This window comes from Ixodes scapularis, unplaced genomic scaffold (genome assembly GCF_016920785.2).
Source record: "Ixodes scapularis isolate PalLabHiFi unplaced genomic scaffold, ASM1692078v2 PGA_scaffold8__174_contigs__length_109621045, whole genome shotgun sequence".
NCBI classification, from domain to species: Eukaryota; Metazoa; Arthropoda; class Arachnida; order Ixodida; family Ixodidae; genus Ixodes; species Ixodes scapularis.
This window is the reverse complement of record NW_024609883.1, coordinates 60,237,576-60,258,615: the sequence shown is the minus strand read 5'-3', so window position 1 is coordinate 60,258,615 and position 21,040 is coordinate 60,237,576. Positions and strand designations below refer to the sequence as shown.

The window sequence follows — 21,040 nt, the reverse complement described above, 5'->3', positions numbered from 1 at the left end:
TTTTCGTGAAAATGTCAATCAGAAATGAGGCCCGTTTTCGCCGGTATCGGTAACTCCATTCATTTCCAAGTATTTGAGAGGACGGTCGGCCGCCATTTTTCATTAAAAATTAAAAAAAAACGGCTTAGTATAACTTTGAAATAAGTTAACGGTCAGTTTAGAAACTTTGGTGCATGGTTCGGAGCACTAGCACTACATTCGGGCGCGGTATGAGCGTTCGGCGATGCAAAGAAACCATGCAGTTTTTTTTTTTCGGAGGGGGGGGGGGGGGGGCAGTTTGTAGGTACATTCACAGGGAAACCACGTGCAGCGCGCGTACCTCCGTTCCCACTAGTCTCCTTGATGTCTAGGTAATCTGGTAAATAAGTCTATTCCCAGTAAAGATGAAAATAAGAACAAAAACGAATATCGTGAATCAGGTTTAAAATGAAATATATCTGTTGCTAAATTAATCAAGCATCAAGAAGCGCGCAGGGAACGTAGTTACACGCGCTGCGCGTGTTGGCGTTGGCAGTAACATTTTTTACAGCAAAAGTCTAAAACAAGTGGCAGTTTACACGTGCGTCCGCAAACGCCTTTCTGTTAAGATTTCTTTAAAATCTTTAATGCAGGCAATACCCCTGTCAGAAGGGCTGGTTTAGTGTCACTACAAGCGAGTGCACTTTAACCCGTCGAAACACACTCCAAGTGCGTTGGTGCTACACCGAAAAATTTAGTGTTACTCCAAAATGATGGCAATGACGATGCGTAAAGTAATGTGCACGGAAAATATTAAAGTGGATACGCATATTTTCATAAATAACTTCGTCGTGTCATTAAAAACGCGTTACCACACATTGTTGCACTGGGTCACGAGCTTTAATCTAAATTTAAATCCAATTTGATAATTATGATCAGCGATTAAAAGCCAGTGATACACGTCCACACGCCGGTACGATGCCCATCCAGATTGAAACGGGCAGGGTGGGGATTGAACCCAGGATCCCTGGGTTCTGCAGCGCGAGCTTTTTCTCCGCGTGCTCCGAGCTGGTGTGCGCGAGCCCACTCGGCCACTCGCAACTCACCAGAATGCAACATCATGGAGTGTGTGGAGGACGAGTTGGAGAGCGATATCCGCGATCTGGACAGTGGAAGCGCGTGGTTGGGGCACTTTTCTCCGTGAGAGCCCAACGCCTTTCAGATGAGAGGCAGCTGGAGCTGGATGCTGACGCGGCACGGTCAAGAATTTCGAGTGACATCGATCAGCAGCTGCAGGCCAATGCCTTCACCATAGCCGCTTTCATGACCGACAGCCTCCCCGTGATCAGTCAAGAACGGTGGACTTTTCAGAGGAACGAACGGTGGTTCGAAGACACCTTGCCCCATTTGGGCGAGTTTCATTTCAAGCGAGCCCTTCGCGTCTCTCCTGCCACCTTCAGATTCCTGGTGGGGTCTTGCAGGTGCTTCTGGCCGTCGTTGGCCGTTGCGAAGGGGCCAGGACTGGAAACTTGATTCGCCGCTTGTTTTTCTACATTGCACTACTTTGTTGCCAACAGAAAACAAGTTTGCATTTAATATTACACCTATGAAAATAATAGTAATTCTACGCACCGATAGTTTCTTCTAATATTTTTACTCCTTGAACTCTACTATCCAGATTACACTCGATCTACCGGAGCGAGCGTAGTTTCCTCCCCGAACTCACTTCATCGGAAGTGTGTTCTTCGGGCAGGGCTGGGGATTGAGCTCAGGATCACTGGGATCTGCAGCGCGAGCTTTCTCTTTATGTGCACCCGCCGCCAATATGAAGGTGAACACCTTACCTGGTTTCTTGCCTGTTTTACGGCTTCCTAAAGTTATATTAACTCTCAACGTCTCAAATGGTACTTGGCTTGGGGGTCTAAACATTGCGTTCTAGCCTTCTTCTGGAACAGAGCTTGTTCCAAAACTTGCAGGAGCGTCAAAAACAAGAAGGGGGCTGTTCACCTTTATATCGCTCACGGGTGTACTTCGATCTGGTGTGCGCTAGTCCACTCGACCACCGATACCCCTTAATAAAGACACGTTAAAAAAATGAGACGTTTACAATTCTCTCTAATGCCGAATTGGAGCGCAGCTCTTGAGGAGTAGGAGGGAAGGGTGCGAAGGGGAGGGTATGCAGCTGCTTTCCCTTCGTACCCTCCCATCCTCCCCTGTTGCTCCCATCCCACTTAGCGGAACATTTTCGCTAAATTTCCGGCTAAATTTAGCGGAGAAATTTTCCCGCTGAATTGACGCATGACGTCACATGACACCTCACGTGAAATTTGAAGTGTGACGTCACGTGACGTCCACGGGTAAAAGTGTCCCGATAAATTTAGCCGAAAATTTTACCGCCAAATTTGGCGGGAAGATTTTACCCTCGTGACGTCACACGTGCGTCATTTTGGGAAACATCCCATAATGCAACGCGCGGTTACGCCGACGCCGACCAACCCGAAAACGGGTGCCCAGGAGCTGCGGTGTACAACAACGTTACATTGAAGAACGATTTTTACTCCAATTGGATGATTCTGATCGATCATTGTAAGCCAAGATAAGGAAAGAAGCCTATCCAACTTTGGCGTTCCGCTTCGTCCCACATAAGTCTACGAGGAGGCACTGACACTGCCTAATTTGATCCTAATTATCTTATTGTCTCAAATAGTTACATGCTAAAACAAATGTAGGCTATCTATCCTTCTCTGCTAACCAAGATAGCCTTGAAACGACTGACTTTGTCGTCGTCTTTTTTTTTTTTTTTTTCAGTTCACGCCGGCGCTAATTTTGGTTCAGATCAACCTAAACTCCAAATCCAACACCACTATATATATATTTTTTTTTTGCGATGCAATGCATATCCTCTCTTTCACAAATTTCATATTCATTATAAAATAAAATTTACGCCACGTTTTTGATTTCTGTGTTGCTATGTTTTAGTGTTGGAACCACCGTGGTTGGAACACTTCTATCGATGCCCCGCACTTGAACGAGTGAATTGAGTTCGTCAAACTCACTCGAAGCCAAGTAAGTTCCTCAGAAATAAACCGTGTGGCACACTACTGAAATGTCACTAAAGGCGAAGTGCACTTGGTTGAAATGCACATAATTAACCCGTCTGATAGGGGTATAAGGCGAGCAAGTGCTGCGCGTGTAACTACTAGCGAGTTCGTTTTACGGCACTCGTGTACACGCGTGCCCATTCGCAGCGTGGAGCGGGTCCACGAGTGGTTGCACTCTCCGAGTTCGTTTCAGCGCCGACAGCCCACGCGTGCATGCACCCGCTGCACCGAGAAAATCGAGCGTGCGCCAAAATGCAATTCCGTCAAGCCTCGCTCCGGCGAGGAGCGGGAGCAGACGACGAGGGTTCGTCTGCTACGATGTGTCATTGGTACAGCGGAACCGAAAGGAAAAAAAAGTAAGACTTTCTGGCAGAAATGTCGTCCCGCGGGCAGCGGAATCAAACGCGACCTTGAATTGTGAGCGTCTGCTATTTTATGAAGGAAGCAATGGACAACCTGTGCTTTATTTGCAACTTTTTAGACGCTGTTTTGTCGCACAGACCCTAAACGACACCTGTCTCATAGGCATTGCCAGTGTGTAAAGAAATGCTCAAAACAAACGCATGCCAGCGGCCCCCGAGATCTTTATCGCCATCCGTGAGCGGGTGCAAAATTCAACATCTGTCGACAAAGCTCCCGCAGCATAAAGCTTAACATAGTGACTTTACTCGAGGCTTTGGCAACATCATCATGTTTAACATTTACCTACGTGAGCTATCTCGCCCCGTCGTATTATGTTTGAGAAAGCGTCCTCGTTCTCGATGCCCTCACCAAAGCTAAAATCTGACCCACCTGTAATGACGGTCGAAATCAAAAGTCTCACGAAACGTTTTGCTGGATATTCTAACAAACTAGTTTTAAGCCGTACCATTTCAGTGGTTCGCGCATAACATCATGCTCAAAGGGATCAAACTTTTGCGCGGACAGCATCATCAGTTTTCTCTAGTGTGAACGGTTATAAGAAATCAAAGATTGCAACCCGCTGCTTTGTAGTCAGCTGGTTGCGGAAATTTACGCCGTCTGTAAATATCTCTATGACAGCCGAGTTGCTTGAAGTCATCGCAAATAAAAACTACAGGTTGCAGCGCGACCAACGTTTATAGATAAACGCGGGTAGCGACTGCACTCTTGCATTCCCACCCATCACACCGAAGAGAATCGCACTCTGTAGCGCTACTTTCGGTTCGAGGTGGGTACTCTTTCTACAACATAGATGCGACAGCATCACTCTGCACTCGGTGCATTTAGCGAGTTCGTTTGAGGCCAGTTCTGCGTGCGACACTCCGCGAGCGCTATGCATTGTGGGAGAGAACTCTAACGGCGCCAGTGCGTGTGAAACGAACTCGCTATACGTTCCCTGCATGCTTCTTGGTGCTTGGGTAATTTAGCAATAGGTCTATTCATACACCACGCTGATCGGCACCATGTCGTCATCTTGTACTTTGTCATGCTTACGGATACACGTGGTCAAGGTGCCACAACGCTTTGCCGGTGTCCCAAAGGTTTGTCCATTGGTCGCGTCCCAGGACGTCGGGCTTGCTTGCAGTTCCCACCATGTCGGCTTTCAAGGAAGAAGTGCTGCAGAGAAAAACACGGTAGGGTTGGTCTGTATAGATTGGCCAATATCCTGCTATGGTGGGCTAGAAAAGGAGATGTGGCGATGGCTCGCTTCTCCCATGCTCTATGCCTCAGCCTCACTTTGTCACCATGGCACAATTTTGTTGGTGGTAGCGTCACAATAGCAAACAGCTATTAATTCTCCAGAAAATGGGTTTTAAATAAAAGTAGCCAACAAAAAATATATGAACAAATAAATAACGGGCTGTGCAGAGCCGCTGCAATTTCTAGAATTGACCTTCGCAAGAAGATTGCGAGGGCATTGAATGGTGTTCTTTGTTGAGGTGGAAATCGGCAGGCCACGCGCGATGTGCCATAATCGTGCCAAAGGAGCACAAGGATCGAAAGAAGCACAAACGCCTCTCCACTTTTTTCGATTTAGCTTGTCCAAGTGACGGCGGATATGTTTTTGAGTTCGTCTACCAACCCGAATATCTTCAGGTGCTTAGTATGCCTTGCTCGCCCTTCTGCACGCCGCCGGATTGCACGGAGACGTTCATACTCTGCATCCATGAATGTGCGCGAAGAAGGAAGATGGACGGCCCGTTCGGACTCAGTTACTGACTGCTGAATGGTGGAAATGGATGACTCATACGTCCCATTGGTTTGTAACTTAGACTACACGTTATTCTTAAAGAACGTTCAGTCAACGTACGAAACACAGTTTCGGTTGACTCCGCGGGCTGTATAACGGGTACTGTGATTTAGGTAGGTGTCTGGTCGATACCGTGAGTCACAACGTCCGTAAACCAGGACGTCCGGGACACGAGTTCACATGGTCTAGACAGCTACTGGAACGTGTGCCACGAACAAATGTCGGTGTCCCGTCATTCAGTACGCAAAGTTCGTAATCATCCACTAAATCTAGCAGTTCCCTTCCACGGCATGTTGTTCTTGCACTACTCCAAACTGCATTATAAGCATTGAAGTCACCCGCCACTTAAATTGGGGGAGGACATTGTCTGGTGATAGTACTCAATTTGTCAACATCAAAAGAACATGTCGGAGCAACGTATGTGGCGATTACAGTGAGTGAAAGTTTCCCTTTACTAACAGTGACGCTGACATACTCCATACTCGGATGTGATGAAATGTTACGTGACACGTATGTTAAATTTTTTTCGTAGAGCAATAAATACCCGACTAGTGCCAGAGCCTCGATTTGATTGAAACGAATGATATCCAGAAAGTATAAAATCTGGCGGAACACGTGACTTGCTAACTGCTAAAATGGGGAACTAATATTTGAAAATAAACTGCCTAAAGTCAGAAACACGAGAACGTAGCCCTCTAGCATTCCACTGGAAGACTGTCGCTTGTTTTACATAATCTTTGAAAGAGAGAACATCAGTCATTAGACTGACGCGAGCGCCCAATAAGTGCTACGATTGCAGGCTCAAAAACCAAAACTCCTTCAACTATGTTCTTAAAAGTGCACGATGGCAGTTGTGAAACGAAGTTTCGCACGACAGGAAAAACTAGACCTATTATGACACTGACCGTTATTGTGCCGAAGGCAGGCAATGGCGAATCCTGAACGGGGGAAGCACGAGTGGCTGCGTCGCTATATGTGCGCTTGCCAGATTTGGATCGAGGTGTCTCAGAACTACTTTGCGTCTGTGAGGCAGGCGGTGGCTCACTAGAAGGCGTGTTTTACGTCGCCATGTGCTTGTTCGAAGAAGTGTGATTTGTCTTGTTCTTTCTCATCCGCAGCTGCTACTGGAGAGGCGTCGGGTTTGCTTGATCTCGAGGTGGAAGAGGTGGATAGGATTTTTGGGAGGGAGGGCCATTTCTGATCGGAGGGGCGGTGGTGGTCCTCGTACAAAGGTCTTGGTCTTTTTCAGAGCCGCCAGGCGGACTTTGCAGTTTGAATAGTCTGCTGGGTGCTCTCCACTGCAATTTGCGCACTTTACTGGTGCCTCGCCCTTGCAGTCCTTTGTTGAATGGGGTTCACCGCATTTTTTGCATTTTGTGCTTCCCTTGCGAAATTTCGCGATGTGCCCGAGTGCCTGACAATTGAAGCACCTGGGTGGTGCCTCAATGTACTCGGCGACGTCATGCCGGGGGAACCCGAGGTTGACTTTCGACGGACGTTCTGTGTTTCGACGAAACGTCAGGATCACTCAGTCTGACGCTTTTGCGGCGTCACTAGGTCTTCCACGCCGGTGGTAGAGGCGGCGGGCCGCGATGACACCTTCCGGCTGCAGGAATTCTGCTAATTCAGTGTCCGTATGCCACAGGGGGACACCCTTAATCATTTTGAAATTCTGGAGGTATGCACCTGGTATGGTGACTTGTACTGGAATATTGCCAAAGGTACGGACTTGCAAAAGGTTATTCACCGAAGCGACTTCTGCAACCTCAAGCAGGAGACAGCCCCTAGCTGTAAAGCGACGGCGTATAATTGGGCCACCCGCTGCGGTGTTGACCTCGGCGCTTAACCTCCACGGGTTTTGCTGCTGGAGACACTGTCTCTCGCTGGTAGTGTCAAAAGCACCGGGACTCCCGTTGTTCGATGTCGACGGTGTCCTACAAGACTGAAACCTTCCAGGTCTCCTTCTGTGAACCCCTCCTCCATTTTGTCATTTTCCGCTGCCAGTATCTTGGCAGGTGTCGAAAACGATTCAGCGAAATCGCCGCCCATGTCGTTCGGTCATTTTCCCAGACCGGAGCGGTCAGACTGGGTACCTTGAGTGACATGATAGTTGTGGTCTTTGTCAGCAGGTCTCTGCTGCGAGCATGAAGGTTCTGTCATTGATGCCAGTACAGGCGTACCGGGTTGAGATGTCATGCGGTGTCTTGGATTACCACCACCGGAAGTAACCCGTACCGCGATGAGCTGCGGCCGATTCCAACGGGTGATTCCTCAGATGCCAGTCGCTTATGCATGTATACAGGACCAAACCAAAAAATATTTTTATTTTGTCTTTTCTTCTATTAAAATATATAGCTGCGAGTCAGCGCTCTGTTCTATCCGGTGTGTCTCTTCCCTTTCTGTCCTTTTGCGCTGTGTATTTTTCCTGACGTAGAATCTGACCAAAACATGGTGATTTGTTATCCCATAATGCTGTGCAAATCGAAACTCACGAAAAGCCCATCGTCGAGGGGCGCATTTGTAAAAGGGGTCTGCGGCGCGTGCTACGTGCTTTGAACGGAGCTCGCTTTAGCGCATTTCTCCGAGTTCGCCGATGTGCGGTGCACCGACACACTCAGTCACCGATCTCCCACTGCACTTAGTTTTTCCCGTTTAGCCGACGATCGCACGAGCACAGGAAGAGAACGAACTGCATGGGGAGATCGGTGGCCGAGAGGACTAGCGCACACCAGCTCGGAGCACGTGGAGCGAAACTCGCGCTGCAGAACCCAGGGATACTGGGCTCGAGCCCCACCCCTGCCCGTTTCGATCTAGATGAGCATCGTACCGGCGTGCGGTCGTGTACCACTACTGCGTGGTGCACGTTAAAGACCTCAGGCTAGCGGTTGTACTGCACTGGCTAGATTTTTCATCTAGAACGAGTGACTCGTCGCATCTTTGAAATGGCTGACCAACTACACGCTTTCTAAACATCTCCACAACCCCATTTATTACCGAACTGCATGACCTTGCGCTCTTCGCGCAGCTTCATTAGGGAGTTTTCGTAGATCGTTTTCGCCGTCCCGCAACACTCTCCGCAGCTTACTACGATACCCGAAACTCTACAATCAAGGCAATGGGCGCGCAGGCGCAGTAGCGGCTTCTTCGTTGCGGACGGCTTAGTGGAGGGGGAAACGGGGTCTACGAAAACTCCCTAGTGACTTCATCAGCCCGTAGTGTTGGCTGTGCTTTAAATAAAGGTGAAGCGGAGCAAACATTCAGATCTTAGGGTTTTACAAGCCAAACCCACATAGGTCATCTGGCACGTCCCACTGAAAGAAACCGAGGGTTCATTTCGACCAACCGGAAACCTAAGCCGTCTAACCAAATTCTCAAATTGGCAACCACCTGTGTGCGGGCACCTCGGCCGGTATTCGTACCCGCCAAATATAGATTTGTAGGCCTTTGCTCAGAGCCACTGAGGCGTTTTAACGTACAAGGTGCCTCCTCCCCCTCCCCCCCCCCCCCCCCCAAAAAAAAAAAAAAAGTTTTTTTTTTTTTTTTTTAAACCACAAAAATTAAATATGCATTGCCGAACACCAAAAGTTAGGTGATGTTTTGAAGAATTCATCGGGGAAATGGTGGCCCATTTTTGCCCGTTTTCGGTTTCTGGTGCAATAGAGCTTCATCGGCCGTCATAATACCAATGAAATTTTCGAAAAATTGCTTCTAACCTTTTGATAAAATAAGGGTTAGTGCTGAAATTTTGGCATCTGGTTCGGATCTGGAGCGCTACAAATGAATTAAGAATAAGCGTTTGACAATACGTAGTTTTATTTTTGTGGCAAAAAAGAGGTAGATATTTGGGAGACACACCCCGTATTTTATATCGTTTAATTATTATTGCCAGTTAAACGCCAGCCAGATTGTTGTGAAACAAAATATAGTGGAAAAATCCCGTCAAGCCATGTTCCGAATCGGAAAGTGATTTCTGCAAATGTTAAAAAAAACATTGAATCATTCTGGCGCACGTGGATGAATCGCAGCTGGCGGAATAGCTTTCATGGCGGCCGTTCTATTTGGGTCGCCCTGCAGCATATCTATATTGAGGCACAGTAAAGCGCGCGTAAAAGCAGCTGTGGTGCTGCCGCAACTTCGCGCTTGTTATTCTCACATCTTTCTATCTCACCGCGCACATCCGGGCATCTGACATCCAAGCATCCGGCAGCGCTTCTGTTTTCCACGTGGCGTTTCAACCGGTACAGAACGGCATATGCACATGAAGCTATTTTTTATTCTTTGTTCCAATCGGTGCTTGATATTGGGGACTTTTAGCGAACCGCTACCTTGTTCCGCGTACCGCATTACCGGAGTCTTTGAAGCATGCTTTTAAGTAGGGATGCCGCGAACCACCCTAGGTTCGAATTCGAAAGGTTTCGATATTTTCGAACCGAAGTGATGTTGGAATTTGAAAAGTTTCGATACTTCCGACCGTACGGAGGTTCGAATTTAAAAAAAAAATATTCGCAACTTTCAAAAACTGTGTAGTTTCGAATTCGAAAAGTTGGAAGCTTTCACGGTTTATAAAAGTTCGGGTTTGATTATTTCGAATATTTTTTTTCTTGAGGTTCGAGAAAATTGAAGATTTCGTACTTTCCGAACTTGAAATGCGAAAGATTTGAAAGTTTCGAATTTCGTTGAATTTGAACTTTCGAAAAATTCGAACGTTTCGAATTCTTATAGACATAAAGTTCGATAAATTCGAAGATTTCGAATTTATTTCTACTTAAAGGTCGAAAAGGTCGAAGGTTTCGATTCTCTTTTAGGGCTAAATCAGAAAAAAAATCGAGAGTTTCAAATTTCTTTCAAGTCCAAGTGCGCAAAGTTCCAAGTCCAGTTTTAACGTTCCTCAACCAGTTTCAGTTTCAAATAACGTTTTCACGCTTCATTAGTTTTCACGAAACCAGGTGTAGAAAAGTTCGGGTGTGATATTTAGACGGCGCGAAGTTTGTCTGGCAATTAAATGAGACGACGAGTGTTCCGGATGTCCTGAAATATTTGCCAGTGCAGAGTGACGTGTGACCATAGATCAGTAATTGTGACCGCCAGCCCGGGGGGGGGGGGGGGGGGGGGTTAACGTGCGTCACGCAGTAGTGATCGCACGTACGCACTTTTTAACGATACTCATCCAGTTCGAAACGGCCAGGTTCAAGCAAGTGGTTAAGGCTCAGAAAGACCTTGCAGCGATCAGCCAAACTGCCTCCCTGCCACCTTGCACGCTGGTAGTAACCCGATCGAACGCCGCCCGAGTGACGCTGGCATATAGTAAGTTTAGTTTGTACACGAAGCAAAATCCTGAGACTGGGAATAAAAATTGAAAGAGAAAGTGTAAGAAGACAGAAAAAAAGGGACAGGACAACGCCTCAAACTCATCTCTGGGAACGAAATTTGAAAGAAAAAGTGCAAGATAAAATAAAGGGCACGGGACAACGTCTCAAACTCAGCTCAGGACAACGTCTGAAACTCAACTCAGCTGAAAACTCAGCTCAGGACAACGTCTAAAACTCAACTCAGCTGAGTTTGAGACGTCCTGTCTCCTTTTTTCTTTCTTCTTACACTATTTCTTGCGAATTTCATTCCCAGTCTCGGGATTTTGCATCATGATCACTATACACAAGCTCGCCCGCACCTTGACAATTTTTTAGTTTGTAATTGCTCCGGGGCGGAAGAAACGCCGAGCAAAAAGCACAGAAGCCGACACAACTTGAGGTCGAGGAGTGTTCTACCATACCAGTGGCGTCGGAAGCGGAAATACGGGGAAGAAAAAGGGGGGGGGGGAGCTCTAGTCTCCCCCCCCCCCCCCAGATATTGTGGACAGTTAAAGAAAACAATACGGGGAAAGAGGGCATGGTCGAGCTTATTTTAATCTGAAACTATTTATGCATATGTATAGCTACTGTCGCCCTTCACTGCATAAAAGATCGCGTAGATGGTCATTGTTAGAAACTCGTTGTCAGAAAGCACTACTTGTCCCATGCTCGGTGGTTCGGAAGCTCAAAAATATGTCTTTTCGACCTAAATAACTGTGCCATTGGTAAAAAATAATAAATAGATAAACATAACAATAAATGCAAAAAAATAAAAGCTGATAAAAAACTATTAAGAGCCTACCGGAAGTGCTGTATTCTCGCATATTCAGAGGCCCAGAACTACGACACATGTTTCTCCTACGAAAATGTGTACAGGCTAAAAGAAACACGACCCAAAAACGTCAAATAATAAAAAAAAATATTTTGACGTGCTGAATTTGGACAATTTTAGAAATCTTCCCTCATGGGTTAATTTATTTTTTAACGTGAAAAAAAAACACATTATGTTGTATTCTGTAGATGGTAATGATATGTACTGTCTCTGGTGCTATTTTAAATGCGATACCACAGACAATTTAGACGAAAAAAATTACCAAGTTTAGGGCATGATTGCCCACAGATGCATCTTTGGATATTTCTTCGAAACTCGTCTTGAACAACAATAATCATATCTTAAGACGACACTTACCTAGGCTATACATAAATCATTCATAAAAAAAGTTTAACATCTCTACCATAAATATCTTCGGCAATAGCGCGCTTCAAATATGGCACAAACGACAATTGTCAAAAACCCGTCGTCCTTCCTCGCTCTTTCGGGAATCTATTTCTTTAAAACGAAGCATGCCAGATGATTGAAATAAACGGCATTGTCTTTCGCAAGGAATGCGACACCATATGTAAAAATGCGAAAAAAAATTACGAATGTACCTTACTGCTTGAATCCAAATGAAACCGCCCGCCGGTCTTTCGAAGTACGACGAACGTCGATCTTTTACCCTAAAAGTTCGGAGTTCGTCGAACTTTTGACTTTTCAGGAATCGAAAGTTCGACAATTTTCGAATTCTTTAGATTTATAAGCTCGAAATTTTGAAAATGATCGGATTTCTTAGTGTAGGAAGTTTGAAAGTTCGAAAAGCTTCACACCTTTTAGTGCAAGAAGTTCGAAAGTTCGAAAATCATCGATTTCTTTTGTCTGTCAAGTTCGAAAGTTCGAAGAGCATCGAGTTTTGCAGCGTTATAAGTTCAAAATTTCGAAAATCGTCGAACTTCTTTGTTTAACAAGTTCGAAGATTCGACTTCTGTCGAGTTTCTCGATATGGAAAGTTCAAAAATTCAAAATCTTTCGAACCTTTCGAACCGCTTGATTCGATCATCGAACCTTCGGCTCGAAAAAAGTTCACGGCATCCCTACTTTTAAGCGTGCTAGCGAATGATACCGCGACCGCGGGGTGAGCGCTTAAAAGCATGCTTCAAAGGCGGTACACGTAGCGATTTGTTAAAAGTCCCCATTATTACCCTAGCTACACTAGCACTTTTAACTGTCATTAAGCTAACAATCGCTGGCATCTCCCAACTGTCGTTGAGCTGAACTAGGTTGTCCGGTTTTACACAGTACGTAGGCCTAACAACCCCAGTTGAGGTGCGTGTAAAGGGACAGAGTTGAAACCGAAACAAAACCAAAAACGATGTCCCATTATCTTTTTTCAAATAACGATGCTAGTGAACGATAAGCACACTTTTAATTCGGTATAAACGCTTAAAATACAAGAAGATAAATTTATTTTTTGTTTGTAGAATGAAGAAACGACAATCAGAACGTTTCGCACGATTTCAAGCAAGAGAGACACAACGAAAGTCGTATCGGCACCGACACTCCAATGGCTACCCTCGCCGAGCTCTCGCTTCCGCGACGTGCCGTGATCATTGAAGCGGCCAGCTCTGGCCCCGAATCATACCTCTTCCGACAATATTTGTTACAGCAGTACTTTCTAGATACCTCCCCTAAACACCCGCAAGAGTAAGTGCTTCGCTAGAGCTTTTGGGGCGCAAGACAGTTAGTTTGCACACGCGCCAGATTACAACCTATGTTCTGACCATCTTCTCTTACCAAGATACTGAGCCACAAGAAAGGGCGGTGAAGAGCCTCCACAAAAATCTATGGCTGAGGAGAAGGATAGGCTATAGTATCTAAAATGACAATAACCCGTCCTGCTGCAGTATTGATGAAGTGATGTAAACAGAATAATAGGAAACAAAAACTGATGTTCGGTTACGGCGGCGCCCATGTACAGCTGCTGCAAAGCGTCTATACTCCGTTTCACCTTAGCTTGTACCGCAGCGGAGAAATGCGTGCTCGTAACGTTGGCAGCTGTGTTTAATGCACGAGAGCTTCTGCCGCCGAGATGTGTCTTAGAGCAAGGAGCACGCTCTCGTAGCCTTTCCTGCGGTACATCATAAGGTGAAATCGAGTATACCTGAGGTAGGCCAGCTCAGTTGAACTAAATGATCGTTAGCGGCTCAATGGCAGTTGGCGTTGCACTGCATCTCCAGTCGATCGCGATTAAGTCGACTGTCGTTGGCTTAATGACAATTTAGAGCGCTAGTGTAAATAGGTTATAAGGAACTGCAACGTGCCGTAATTGAATGAGGATGGTTTAAGGTCTAATACTAAACTTCACGTGCAATATATCCACGTGGAAGTTCTGGAAAGTGTAATATCGAGCAATGCTTCAAATTGCATATCTATCCTTAGTACGTAAAAAAAAAAAAAACACACACACACACACAAAAAAACTAGAAAATGTTGCATTCATTTGTTTCCGTGGCAGAATTATTTTAGAGGCGAATTAGAAAATGTCCAACAAAGAGCCGTTACGATTTATTCATTCTGATTATGTTTTTTACACAAGCGTGTTTGAATTGCGTAAACGAACGAACCTTCCTGAACTCATTTTAACTCTTTCCTGAACACGGGAAAAGTAGCAATTTTCAAAGGATATATGCAACCGCTTATATTGTCCTAATTGGCGTATGGAGGAGTATGACACATCAAAATGTGGCCAAGTGGTTGTTCTAAAAAAAAAAAAAAAAAAAAAAACCAGGAAACAAACAGAGGGTAGTATAATGCGGAAAACTATTTTTAATTTTATTTTTGTTGGAAGTACGATGTACGTGTGGAAGGTGTATAAACGCGAAAACGTCTACAGGTATGTCAAACTAAACCACAAGTGAAAACAAAACAATTCATAATAAATAAAACGTGCCCCAAATTCCCTACCACCCCGCTTCCAAACACCCAACTCAAACATCTTAAAACACAGTTGCGAAAACCCTCCCGTCTCGCCCTCCGCGTCCCGCAGTACGCTCCCCTCGAGCAACTACAACGCATGAACCCTTTCAACACGTTCGAAGAGCGAGTCGACTAGCAGCGACTGGAACAACAACAGCGCCTGACCACGTCCATTCAAGGTCGCTACAATCTCTGGACTTCCGGTTACAACGTTTCGCAACTGCCTCCAATCGAGAACAAGACTTCTCCCTGTCGACACCATCCCCCAAATCATCATCCTCCTCATACCAAAGCACATGAATCTCGAAAGAAACCCCGCGCGCCACCAGCACAAAGCCAGACTCATAACCCATAAAATAAACACTCTTCAGGCCAACCATTACCTGATGTACTACACGAACGGCAGCTACGATAAGAGCAACAAACTGGCCACACAGCGTTTCACTGCCCGCAGACCGACGCCTCGCTTATTTAAAAATTTACCCTAGCTCCCTCAGCAGACCACCTGGATGCACAGGCAATCTTCTGTGCCATCCACCATGCCATCGACAACTCCGACGAAGGACAAACTTCCATCGCAATTCTGAGTGACTTCCAAAAGGCACTCCGCGCCTTTCAATACAATCAGCTCCCCAACCACATGTCACGGGAGCTCCGCGCCGCTCTCGACACCTATCTCACCCTTCACTTCTACATCCACTGGATTCCTGGTCACGTTCTGATCCTAGGCAATGAACCAGCGCATTTGCGCTGCCGAGTCAGGTTCATTCCGCGAGCTTTGTTCGAGAGGCCTAAGTTATACGAGCCCCAAATTCAACATAACGATAACCCTCTACAACGCGCCGATATATTCCTACAATTCCGCGAAACCGGACTCACCCTCGTAACACGGCCACTCACCCTCTCCCGACAACAGCCCACAACCCTACGTTGTGCTGAGACCTACACTCCACCCTCCCCGCTTTGTACTCATCTCTTCTGAGGCGCTCAAGGAACAGCCAAATGCCCCTTCTGTCCTAGCTACCCTAACAGCGAGCACACCTATTGGCACTGCCTCCGTGCAGTGTCATCCATCCGCTCTACACTTTCCACAACCCACCACGTGGCAAGGGTGGCTGTCTCCAACGGATAATCAACATGCACCCGCCATCTTTGAATTCCTTCTTCATTACATTGCCACGATGGAAGAGGACCTGAAAACATTGGATGATACTGCCAGTGCTCTGTGCTCCCCTTCTCCTCAACCCTTCCTTAGTGGCCTCCTCCTGGATGCCCCATTGACACCCTGAACTAAGGGTCAATAAAGATGTTTTCTGTCTCCCCGTCTTGATGCGATCATTAAATGTGCGCGCCGGCTCAGGACAACATATAAAATTATGACGATGCTTACCGACAACCATCTGTAAGGCCACGCCTTTACCATAATTTAAAGTGTCCCCAGAGCTCCTGAGGTCTTAAACATATGCCAGGATATAGTTAAACTATTTAAATATGTCCATCTATGTTACGAAGACTGAGGCATGAAGTTAGTCATGTTAGACAAATGCAACCACTGTTGCCAGGGCTATTTTTGACAGCCTACCAGGTTGTCATAAAGCTCAAACCTGCGTGGAAACCGAAACTGTTGTTCTTCGGCTATCCACGAGATTGTGGAATATAAATATCTGCACTAAATTTAATTTCTTGACGGCGCTTGGAAACCATCGATCGCCGTTGATCGATGCCCTATGAGCGCTGTCAAGAAAGAGTTAAAAATATTTCGTTTGCCACTGTTTTAAAGGATTTACCGCCATAACCCAACTATGAGAAATAAACTATTTCCCCCTCCCACTTAATGTTTTCCGAGAGTCGATAACAGTTGTAAAATAAAACCCATTTATGCATCCACCACTCCTTGCGCTAACTCTTCCATACCTTCACAATAATTGAATGGAACGCTTTACCCGACAACATAGTGGCAGCTTACAATGCACACGTATTAAAAACAGTTCTAAGCAAATTTTTGGAATCCACAACAGACTAGTATATTTGAATATAGTGTGTTTGAACTTTATGCAATTTTTTATTTTTCATGTTTTGTAGATGCTTTTTTGTCTTGTTGTTAATGAGTGTAGGAGTTGCCCATCCCTTGTATAATGGCCTGGTCGAGAGCCTTTAAGGGACTAATAAATAAATACCTAAACAAATTTTGTCTCGCCATTTTGATTAGTCGACAAAATTTAGTCTTGACAGAAATAAAAAAAAAATACAATTCTAAGCTTTATACATTATGTGATACCTTCTCTGTAAACAGTGGCGTCACTACGGTCTGCAAAACCCTGGGCGGTTGCCCGCCGCGACCGCCAAGGCGTGACATCATTTTCCCCGCTAAATTTAGCGGGGAAACTAAATTGATGTTTAAGTCACGTGACGTCAATATTCCCGCTAAATTTAGCGTGGTTACGCTGACGCCACGAAACACGGAAACGGTGACTCCTAAGAGCTGCGCACTAAAACAGGTTATCGTTTACAAGGTAAAGTGCCAGCTGAAACACGGACGAAACCAGAATCATGTACGACAAGGACAGGCCTTGTCGTAAGTGTTTCTTGTTTCGTCCGTGTATCAGTTCGCGTCTTTAACCTTTTGAATTCCATGAACCAAACACAAACAATCAAAGTTCTATTGCAGTTTATGTTCAAGCAAACAGAAAAAAAGTTCCCTACAATTTTCTCCGCGGAACCTCTCTTCGCGGGCGACGACTTGGCACCTTTGGGTGATTCATGTCCAGCCCATAAAACATGTACGCAGAACGCACGGAGAGAGCGATGGGGCCGCGTTAGCGGAGTTCACGACTAGATAGGGAAGGGGGAACGTCTCCCCAATTTGCAAGACTCGTTCCGGCAGCCTGATACAAATTGGCCAAGGGGCTCCTCAAACAGTAATTTAGCCAGGAATTTTTTTTTTTTTTTGGGGGGGGGGGGGGGGGGGAGGGTTGAAGTGGCTGGGTTGTCCATCACTTGAGGTGCGGAAGGGGGCAAAGGTAGGTAAAAATGCATGTGTAGATTATAGGTTCGGCTAGGTTTTGAAGGGGGGGGGGGGGGAGGTGAAGCCATGTCAGCTACCTCCTGGGTACGCCACTGTTCCCGACGGATATGCCGTGAAGGGTAACGTGATCTTGCGCAGAGACCCATTAAAACGATTTTGATGAGTGCTGTGATTCCACGAAAAAGGATTCGGACAGACTCTACAGGCCTTTGAAGAAAAAAACTATGACGGGTCTCTTACACCCTTTAGGAACTTCTTGACGGGTACGTCATGCTCCTTAACGAACATCTTAAACTCCGTGTTTTCTGTCGACAAAAGCGACAGAAAACACGGGGAAAGATCTGAACGGGAACCAGCTTGTGAAACCCTAAGATATGAATATTTGCTTTGCTTTACCTTAGTTCGGAGCGCAACCAACGCTACGGGCTGATGAAGCCACTGAAGCAGCGCCAAGAGCGCGGAGTTAAGCTGTTCGTTCTCTTTCTGTGCCTATGCGGTCGGGCTAAACTAGACCCAATAAATAAGCTACGCTTCATACAGATATGGATGCTTAAAATTATGGTTGTCAGTTATGTGAAGCTTTATCTGAAATCACAGGAAACGCGTTTCCAAAGTCAAAAGTCAAATTGGACGTTTAGTGATTTATACAGCGTAAGGTTGGTCTGCCAGTAGGGGCGACACTGGTTTACACTGTAGATGAGCAATTTAGCCAGTGCAGTACAACCGCTAGCCTGGGGTCTTTAACGTGCACCACGCAGTAGTGATACACGACCGCACGCCGGTACGATGCTCATCCAGATCGAAACGGGCAGGGGTGGGGCTCGAACCCAGGATCCCTGGGTTCTGCAGCGCGAGCTTTCGCTCCACGCGCGTCGAGCTGGGTGTGCGCTTCAGCCCACTCGGCCACCGATCCCCAAACGCGTTTCCGTCCTCCACAAATGTATAAACAGTTGGCGACAAAGCAAAGCAATATAACGTGAGTTTCCTGACACCGAAACTATTGCTGAGGAAGTCGCACTTTTAAATCATGACGACCGGAAGTTGCATTTGATTTGTTACTAACCACCAACATGGCGGCGCCCAAAACAATATCGGGGGAAAAATTGCCGATACTCTAAGTGTAGCTCATTTGGTCTACCTCACAGGATAAATCAAGTGTGGTGGGAGATCGTTGGCCGAGTGTGTTGTGGCACCGCAGATCAGAGCACGTGGAGAATGCTCGGGCGCGAGCTCCGTTCAAAGCACGGAGCTCCCGCTGCAGAGCGTGCAGGGACTAAATGCCCTCGATGTATTTGCGTTGGTCTTTCAAATAACCTCAAAGGTGCCAGTGCACGAGGCCCGTGTCTTGACCGGCCCTTGGACACAAATGCCGACGCAGCACTAATACATTCGAGTTGCCCGTGTGGCACGCGTGCCACACGGGCAACTCGAATGTCGTTTACAACGAATGACATTCATGTGATCAACGGATCGGCTCGTGATCTGTCGCGCGTGGAACGCCCCACGCTCGGAGTGTCGCGCGCTGATTGTCCGATCCTTCAAATGTCATTCGTTGTAAATGAAATTTGAGTTGCCCGTGTGGCACGGGTATAGACGCTTTACACACGCGCCAAATTACAGCCGCCATTGCTGACCTTCTCTTGTCTTACCGAGATGTCGATCAACTGAAACGGTAGTTGACGATCCTCTACAAAGGCCGATGGTTTAGAAAAGGACACAGTTGAATCTAATATAGCAATAACCTGGCCTGCTATGGTAATGATGAAGTGAAATAAACGAAATAAGAGGAAACAAAAACTGAAGGTCCGTTATGGCGGCGTCCATGCACAGCTGCTGCAAAGCGTCTATATAATGACTGGCCCTTGAAAGCGAATGGCGGCGGAGCGCCCGCTCGTGGCACGTGTCTTGCTCGTTTTCACAATAATGGTTGGCGGTACTTCTAAAAAACGCCTTTATCAAGGGGCTTTAGCAGGGATCCTGGGTTCAGTCGACCATCTGCATCCTACGGTCGTGCGATCGTGTATCACATATAGTGCGTAATGCACGTTAAAGACCCCGAGCTAACAGTTGCACTGCACTTTTTATAACCTTCATCGGGTAACAATGTCGTCCTACGAAATTGCTGCTCTCTAAAAAACTAACGACTAATTTTGAATGCGCCGTTACATCGCATTTTTAATGCGGGTTCGCGTTCTTTTTTTTTTCTTTTTTGTCTACATCTTTGATTATGTGGCTCTTACTTATAATGAAACAGACTATAGTTGTCAGACTTCTGGAAAAATATTATATAACTAAGAAAATAACACATGAACGTAAAAGCAAAAAAAAAAAAAAAAAAAAAAAAGCAAGAAAGAAAAAAAAAACCGCATAGGCGCACTTACTAAAAATAATTGAAATAATAGAATTGATTATAATTGTGTTTTCAAAGGTTTGAGCGCCCCAAACGCTATAAAAGCGAGCTCGGTGCTTTGGATGGTGCGCTTGTTCCAGTGGGGGATCGTTGAGCGCACCAAACGCTATAAAAGCGAGCTCGGTGCTTTGGATGGTGCGCTTGTTCCAGTGGGGGATCGTTGAGCGCACCAAACGCTATAAAAGCGAGCTCGGTGCTTTGGATGGTGCGCTTGTTCACTGGAAGTGTGGTTCAGGACAGTATGCTCGCACTTGTATGTTCCGCTTCGCTCGCAGGATAAAACCAAATACTTTATTGGTAATGTATTTAGTGGGACAAAGCTTACCTTCTGTATATGTGCAATGCCCTCAGTTTTGGCGTGATTACACGCTTGTTTAGCATTATTGTTTTCGTTTCCCACAGCGATTCAGTTCGTGCTCTTTTTTGTGCTACATGAATTATTAGAGACCAAGGTAACCCGAGAGCATTCTTTTTCGCGAAATCTAAAAAAAAAAAAAAAAAAGAACTGCAACTTGCCACGTGTGCCACAACCAATAGAAAATATTCTAAACTTCACATATGAACGCTTGCCTGACTCAACATTGTTGTTTGTCAAGAAGAAATGCGATCGTATGAAATCACGTGGGAAAAGCTCGTTCTAAGCACACGACCATTGGCATGCAGTGAATACTCATAATCGGCGCCGAGATGATTGGTGGCCGTCAGCAGGTGGAGTTTTTCTACCAACCCAGAGTTAGAATGTTTCCTTCTTTCTGTTGTAAGCAATCAGGAGACAACTTACACCAAATCTGAGGGTAATAAATTACTATGAGCATTCAGACACAATGGCCTGAGCAGTATATGTGTACAAGCTTTAGCTTTTGATGCACCCTTAACTTTCGACACGCTCAACGCTAGTGTAAAACGTAGGGCTGTTTCATGCTTAATCAGCGTACCATGTGCGTGCTTACACTATATTTTATACAACGTCAAAGCCTACCCGTTTGCATCGTTTTCATTTTTGCACAGCACTACTTGCGCACATGAATCACCAAATTAAGACTGGCACAGGATGTCACAAAAACAATTTACAGGGTTTTTTTTACCGAAAAAATAAACTACGCATTGCCTAACGCTCATTCTCCACCCAAAGGTAACGCTAGGCCACAACCAGACGCCAAAGTTTCATCCCGAACGGACACCTTATTCAAAAG

General features: G+C 45.9%; 1 protein-coding gene across 1 annotated transcript in view; it reads right to left on the bottom strand.

The window, feature by feature from the left end:
- LOC115328890 (thiopurine S-methyltransferase) overlaps positions 1-4,615 on the bottom strand; it is a 35,464-nt gene extending 30,849 nt beyond the window's left edge. The window contains exon 1 of the mRNA XM_040210733.3: positions 4,515-4,615. Coding sequence (XP_040066667.1) covers positions 4,515-4,615 — 101 coding nt within the window. The remainder of the gene's footprint in view (positions 1-4,514) is intronic.
- Between the last annotated feature and the right edge of the window lie 16,425 nt (positions 4,616-21,040).